At 27.6% G+C, this 7,697-nt stretch overlaps 1 protein-coding gene and 1 long non-coding RNA gene across 4 annotated transcripts in view; one reads left to right on the top strand and one right to left on the bottom strand.

The window, feature by feature from the left end:
• Window positions 1–703: 703 nt before the first annotated feature.
• The window catches only part of LOC135128702 (uncharacterized), a 40,620-nt gene continuing 33,626 nt past the window's right edge, over window positions 704–7,697 (top strand). The window contains exon 1 of the long non-coding RNA XR_010280456.1: window positions 704–799. This is a non-coding gene — a long non-coding RNA (uncharacterized LOC135128702). The remainder of the gene's footprint in view (window positions 800–7,697) is intronic.
• The window catches only part of LOC135128698 (leucine-rich melanocyte differentiation-associated protein-like), a 29,697-nt gene continuing 23,608 nt past the window's right edge, over window positions 1,609–7,697 (bottom strand). For all 3 annotated transcript variants that reach the window (XR_010280455.1, XM_064055723.1, XM_064055722.1), the window contains exon 5: window positions 1,609–1,726. Coding sequence is in view for 2 of the 3 variants with exons in the window: in XM_064055723.1 (XP_063911793.1) it covers window positions 1,647–1,726 (80 nt within the window). In the remaining variant the exon portion in view is untranslated. The remainder of the gene's footprint in view (window positions 1,727–7,697) is intronic.

The raw sequence follows: 7,697 nt of genomic DNA, 5'->3' as shown, positions 1-7,697 counted from the left end.
AAAAGTCTCCAAATGGCAAAATCAAAACATCGATTAATTGAAAAATCGAAAAATTGAGAGTTCAAATCAAAAATTGAAAAATCGAAATATTTATTGAGAGCACAAAAAACTTCAAATCTGAAAAATCATGACAAAAATGCCAGAATAAAATAAATAAAAACAAGGTGTTTTGAATGAAAGTCATGATCATCCTAATCTCCTTTTTTTTGACAGTACAAATAATATATTCTAAAAAAAAATATATTAATATTTATTTTTTTTTAACTAACTTTTTCAGATCTAATTTTAAAAATTTTAGAACAATATACAAATTAATGAAATTAATTTCTTTAATGAATAGTATTCCAAGGAAATTGCAGTTTTATTGACATCCAGGTAGTTCAAGTGTAAGTCCAAAGATGGCGCCATCACAAATTTTAAAATTTTTAAAAATTTTAAGGAAACCTTGACTCTGTTAAATAACAAATACTCACTAGTTTAGAGAAAAAGCTATTTAATTAAAACTACTAAAAGTTTATAACAGAAAAAAACCGTTTAAAAAAACGAACCCAGTTAATAATAAATTACTCTTCAAGTGGGATTCCAAAGCCTTATTTATTTCTTGAAAATAATTACAATCTAGTCACCTAATTCGAAATTGCTTAGGAGCTCCATCTACAAAAGAGTAGCGAAAGCTTGAAACCAACATCCAGAAAATCTTAAAACTTACCTACCGTCTCTTGTGTGAAAAACAGGTGATTTATCTCAGCAAGAGAAACAAATTACTTGGTGAGATCTTTGGGGCTTAGTGTTTCTTGTGGTAAGTTTTAATTATTTTCTATCAGTTTCATTCTTCATTTCTGTTACAATTGTGTATCTGGTGTATAAATCAAAAAGCCACCAAGTCGGCATAACCCGTTGACCATTGAACAATTTTACTTGTTTTAAATGTTTTTAAGACATCATTTCTTTCGGTTTTTACATCGATATTGTAACAGATTGTCACAAAAATTGGTCGAGAACAATTGAAGACGCATTACTGAATCATAAACCTAGGAACAACATAGATTAAGTATATCTATTAAAACGAGTAGGTATATTTTGACTGCGATGTGATAACAGTGTTGATGAAGTTGAAAATATAAGTCTGGAATTTTTAATAAAAAAGTCCTTTGACGACATCTGTTAATCCTCGCTGACATGGATCAGCACGTACCATTTGTTCCTCGTTTGTTTGTAAAACTTCATTTTTGATGCGTCACGACGCCAACAACGGAAATAAATTTTAGGTATTTCCAATGTTTTACGTGAGAAAACTGCAGCTGCGAACTACTTTCATCGAAACTTCCATTACTAGTGGTACATTAATCCGTTCCATTGGTCTCTGTACAAATGCAAACAAGACTGCGTTGTTTTTATGGAGTTTGTTGGTAGGAATATGAGAATCGGGATTTATGTTTTCCCAATACACTGATTGCCAAACCAGTTATATTGAATTAGTGCGAGATGGATGAGTTCTAATTTAAATTTGGATTCATGTGACCTTTTCTGCACAGTTTTAATTGTTTAATAATTTTTATAAAGACGTCATCGGGTTTTAGTGGGGTGGACTAATAATAACGCTGCAACTAGCTGCTTATATTAGAATTTTAATTCATATGTAAATTTTAAAGGTCACTGTTACAAATGAACCTGTTTCCCTCTGAATGTTTACCGTTGTATCGATATCTGCATTTGCCATATGCACCTAAAACAAACAGCGTTAATCAAACAATTGCAGAAATTATTATAAAATACAAATAAAATTAGGCAACCAATTATACATCGCGAATTGCTACATATCTCTAGGAAGCGGCAAATTCCCCGTTTGACACTTGAATCAGAGAACATAGAAAAGCGTCATAGTTGAAATTAAATGACGGTTGAGGACTCTTCGACTTATGTTGGCAACAGTGTTTGTTTCTTACTAGGAATAAAATTAACTAGAAAAAATGTCATATTTTTAATGTCGCGTTTTACTTTCGATAAATTGACACTAGATTTACCAGAATATTACAAGTTGCTTGCTGTTTCCTTCACTTTAATTCAGTCACACGAATTACAATTCATCGTTTAGAACTTGTTTGATCTACAGACCAGAGCGCACTCAAGCCAATGTCGACTCTAAGCGTCTTGCTATTTCAACTTTCGAATTCTCAGTTTTTCGAAATGTTAGTTTGGGGACGTTTCAGTTTACTCCTATTCAATTTTTGATTTTACAATTTCTCAATTTTTCAATTTTTAATTTTTCAGTTTACTTGTTATTCAATTTTTCGATCTTACAATTTTGCAGGTTTTTGATTTTTCAATTTTTCGATTTTTTTAAGGTTTCGATATTTTGACTCCACTTTTTTGATTCTCAATTTTTCGATTCTTTAGATTCTCAGTTTTGGGATTTTTCAGTTTTTCGATCGTCAGTTTTTCTTTCATTTTTCAGTTTTTCGATATTTCAGTTTTGGGATTTTTCAATACTTCTGTTCTTCGACTTTTCTATTTTTGACTTCTGGATTTTTCGATGTGTCGACTTTACTTTTTCGATTTTCAGATTTTAGATTTCTCAATTTTTTGGTATTTTAATTTTCCAATATTTTAAATTTTAGATTTCTCGATTTCTCGATTTTTCATTTCAGTTCTTCGGTATTTCAATTTTTCAAGTTTTAGAATTTTTCAAATGTTTCGATTTCGTAATCATTCGATTTCTCGACCCCCTGACTTTAGATTTTCGCTTTTTTTTTCAAATTTTCGATTTTTCAATTTTTAAAATTTGACTTTTACAAACTCCCAATTTTTCGATTTTTCAATTAATCCATATTTTGATTTTCGCATTTCTTGACTTTCAAGTGTTTCGATTTTCCTCTGCTTCAATCTTCAATTTTTCGATTTTACGAGTTTTTGATTTTTCAATTTTTCGATTTTTTTAAAGATTCGATTTTTCGACTTCACTTTCTTTATTTTTCGATTTCTCAATTTTTCAGTTTTTTGGATTCTCAGTTTTTGCATATTTCAGTTTTTGGATTTTTCAGTTTTGCCATTCTTCAGTTTTTCTTTAATTTTTCAGTTTTTCGATATTTAATTTTTGGAATTTTTCGATTTTTGACTTCTGGATTTTTCGGTGTCGATTTTTTAACATTTTTGATTTTTCAATTTTTCGTTTTTAAAATTTTAGAGTTTTCAATTTTTGATATTTTAGTTTTTCAATTCTTAAAATTTTAGATTTTTCGATTTGTCGATTTTTCAATTCAATTCTTCAATATTGCAATTTTTCGAATTTTTCAAATGTTACGGTTTCTTATCCTTTTGATTTTTCGACTTTCCGGTTTTAGATTTCCTGTTTTTCAATTTTTCGTTTTTTCATCAAATTTTCGATTTTTCAATTTTTCAAATTTTACTTACAAACTCCCAGTCTTTCGATTTTTCAATTAATCGATGTTTTGATTTTTCCATTTCTTGACTTTCGAGTGTTTCGATTTTCCTCTTCTTCAACTCTTCAATTTTTCGAGTTTTTGATTTTTTAAATTTTTCGACTTCACTTTTTTTATTTTTCGATTTCTCAATTGTTTGATTTTTTTTATTCTCGGTTTTTGGATATTTCTGTTTTGGGATTTTTCAGTTTTTTAACTGTCGTTTTTTCAAATTATCGATGTTTTTTGATTTTCCCATTTCTTGACTTTCGAGGGTTTCGATATTCCTGTTCTTCAATTCTTTAATTTTTCGATTTTTTATTTTTTAGTTTTTTTTAAGGTTTCGATTTTTCGACTTTACTTTTTGGATTTTTCGATTGCTCAATTTTTCGACTTTTTAGGTTCTCAGTTTTTGGATATTTCAGTTTTGGCATTTTTCAATTTTTCGATTCATCGACTTTTCAATTTTTAGCTTCTGGAGTTTTCGATGTGTCGATTTTTTTACTTCTTCGATTTTTCAATTTTTCGATTACTTAATCTTTCGATCTTTCGACTTCCCGGTTTTAGATTTTCTGTTTTCAATTGTCGTTTTAAATTTTTCGATTTAGTTCCCCATTTTTAGTTTTTATTTCAATTTTCAGATTTTCGATATTTCAGTTTTGGGATTGTTCAGTATTTCGATTCTTCGACTTTTCGATTTTTGACTCCTGGATTTTTCGATGTGTCGATTTTTTTACTTTTTCGATTTTTCAATTTTTCGATTTTTAAATTTTGGAATTTTAGATTTTGCAATCTTTTAATATTTTAATTTTTCAATATTTCTTAATCTTTCGACTTTTCGACTTCCTGGTTTTAGATGTTCTGTTTTTAAATTTTTCGATTTGTTAATTTTTCATTCCCGATCCATTTATCGAGATTTGACTGTTCAGGTTTTCGATTTATTAGTTTTTCAATTTTTTATTTTGGCCTATTTCGGTTTCTCAGTTTTTCCAGTTTTCCATTTTTTCGTTTTTTGATTTTTCCACTTTTCCAATTTTTCAACTTTTAACTTTTTGTTTGTCGATTTCTCTATTTTTCGATTTTTCGACTTCATCACTTTCCGATTTCTCGAGTTGTCATTTCAGTTCTTCGATATTTCAATTTTTCCAAGTTTTCTAATTTTTTTTTGATTTCCCGATTTAGTTCCTCATTTTTAGTTTTTCTTTCAATTTTCAGATTTTCGATGTTTCAGTTTTGGGATTGTTCAATATTTCGATTCTTCGACTTTTCGATTTTTGACTCCTGGATTTTTCGATGTGTCGATTTTTTTACTTTTTCGATTTTTCAATTTTTCGATTTTTAAATTTTGGAATTTTTGATTTTTAAAATTTTAGATTTTGCAATCTTTTAATATTTTAATTTTTCAATATTTCTTAATCTTTCGATTTTTCGACTTCCTGGTTTTAGATGTTCTGTTTTTCAATTTTTCGATTTGTTAATTTTTCCTTCCCGATCGATTTATCGATATTTGATTGTTCAGCTTTTCGATTTATTAGTTTTTCAATTTTTTATTTTGGCCTGTTTCGGTTTCTCAGCTTTTCCAGTTTTCCATTTTTTCGTTTTTTGATTTTTCCGCTTTTCCAATTTTTCAACTTTTAACTTTTTGTTTGTCGATTTCTCTATTATTCGATTTTTCGACTTCATCACTTTTCGATTTCTCGAGTTTTCATTTCAGTTCTTGAATATTTCAATTTTTCCAAGTTTTCGATTTTTTTTTTTTGATTTCCCGATTTAGTTCCTCATTGTTAGTTTTTCTTTCAATTTTCAGATTTTCGATGTTTCAGTTTTGGGATTGTTCAATATTTCGATTCTTCAACTTTTCGATTTTTGACTCCTGGATTTTTCGATGTGTCGATTTTTTTACTTTTTCGATTTTTCAATTTTTCGATTTTTAAATTTTAGAATTTTTGATTTTTAAAATTTTAGATTTTTCAATCTTTTGATATTTAAATTTTTCAATATTTCTTAATCTTTCGATTTTTCGACTTCCTGGTTTTAGATGTTCTGTTTTTCAATTTTTCGATTTGTTAATTTTTCATTCCCGATCCATTTATCGAGATTTGACTGTTCAGGTTTTCGATTTATTAGTTTTTCAATTTTTTATTTTGGCCTATTTCGGTTTCTCAGTTTTTCCAGTTTTTCATTTTTTCGTTTTTTGATTTTTCCACTTTTCCAATTTTTCCACTTTTAACTTTTTGTTTGTCGATTTCTCCATTTTTAGATTTTTCGACTTCATCACTTTTCGATTTCTCGAGTTGTCATTTCAGTTCTTGGATATTTAAATTTTTCCAAGTTTTTGAATTTTTTTTTTTGTTATCCCGATTTAGTTCTTCATTGTTAGTTTTTCTTTCAATTTTCAGATTTTCGATGTTTCAGTTTTGGGATTGTTCAATATTTAGATTTTTTGACTTTTCGATTTTTGACTCCTGGATTTTTCGATTTTTTTTACTTTTTTGATTTTTCAATTTTTCGATTTTTAAATTCTGGAATTTTTGATTTTTAAAATTTTAGGTTTTGCAATTTTTTAATATTTTAATTTTTCAATATTTCTTAATCTTTCGATTTTTCGACTTCCTGGTTTTAGATGTTCTGTTTTTCAATTTTTCGATTTGTTAATTTTTCATTCCCGATCGATTTATCGAGATTTGATTGTTCAACTTTTCGATTTATTAGTTTTTCATTTTTTTATTTTGGCCTGTTTCGTTTTCCCAGCCTTTCCAGTTTTCCATTTTTTCGTTTTTTGATTTTTCCGCTTTTCCAATTTTTCAATTTTTAACTTTTTGTTTGTCGATTTTTCTATTTTTCGATTTTTCGACTTCATCACTTTTCGATTTCTCGAGTTGTCATTTCAGTTCTTAGATATTTTAATTTTTCCAAGTTTTCGATTTTTTTTTTGATTTCCCGATTTAGTTCCTCATTGTTAGTTTTTCTTTCAATTTTCAGATTTTTCAGTATTTCAATTCTTCGGGTTTTCTGTTTTTGACTTCTGGATTTTTCGATGTGTCTACGTTTTTACTTCTTCGATTTTTCAATTTTTGGATTTTTAAAATTTTAGATTTTTCAATCTTTTAATATTTTAATTTTTCAATATTTCTTAATCTTTCGATTTTTCGATTTCCTGGTTTTAGATGTTCTGTTTTTCAATTTTTCGATTTGTTAATTTTTCATTCCCGATCCATTTATCGAGATTTGACTGTTCAGGTTTTCGATTTATTAGTTTTTCAATTTTTTATTTTGGCCTATTTCGGTTTCTCAGTTTTTCCAGTTTTTCATTTTTTCGTTTTTTGATTTTTCCGCTTTTCTAATTTTTCAACTTTTAACTTTTTGTTTGTCGATTTCTCTATTTTTCGATTTTTCGACTTCATCACTTTTCGATTTCTCGAGTTGTCATTTCAGTTCTTGGATATTTCAATTTTTCCAAGTTTTCGAATTTTTTTTTGATTTCCCGATTTAGCTCCTCATTGTTAGTTTTTCTTTCAATTTTCAGATTTTCTATGTTTCAGTTTTGGGATTGTTCAATATTTCCGATTCTTCGAGTTTTCGATTTTTGACTCCTGGATTTTTCGATGTGTCGATTTTTTTACTTTTTAGATTTTTCAATTTTTCGATTTTTAAATTTTGGAATTTTTGATTTTTAAAATTTTAGATTTTTCAATCTTTTGATATTTAAATTTTTCAATATTTCTTAATCTTTCGATTTTTCGACTTCCTGGTTTTAGATGTTCTGTTTTTCAATTTTTCGATTTGTTAATTTTCCATTCCCGATCCATTTATCGAGATTTGACTGTTCAGGTTTTCGATTTATTAGTTCTTCAATTTTTTATTTTGGCCTATTTCGGTTTCTCAATTTTTCCAGTTTTTCATTTTTTCGTTTTTTGATTTTTCCGCTTTTCTAATTTTTCAACTTTTAACTTTTTGTTTGTAGATTTCTCTATTTTTCGATTTTTCGACTTCATCACTTCTCGATTTCTCGAGTTTTCATTTCAGTTCTTGGATATTTCAATTTTTCCAAGTTTTCGAATTTTTTTTTCCATTTCCCGATTTAGTTCCCCGTTTTTAGTTTTTCTTTCAATTTTCAGATTTTCGATGTTTCAGTTTTGGGATTGTTCAATATCTCGATTCTTCGACTTTTCGATTTTTGACTCCTGGATTTTTCGATGTGTCGATTTTTTTACTTTTTCGATTTTTTAATTTTTCGATTTTTAAATTTTAGAATTTTTGATTTTTAAAATTTTTGAT

The sequence above is a fragment of the Zophobas morio genome, unplaced genomic scaffold, assembly GCF_036711695.1.
Source record: "Zophobas morio isolate AGI-343-1 ecotype UQ-CSIRO unplaced genomic scaffold, CSIRO_AGI_Zmor_V1 ptg000014l, whole genome shotgun sequence".
Classification (NCBI taxonomy): Eukaryota; Metazoa; Arthropoda; class Insecta; order Coleoptera; family Tenebrionidae; genus Zophobas; species Zophobas morio.
The sequence above is the reverse complement of the archived record's forward strand: the minus strand, read 5'-3'. Positions and strand labels throughout refer to the sequence as shown.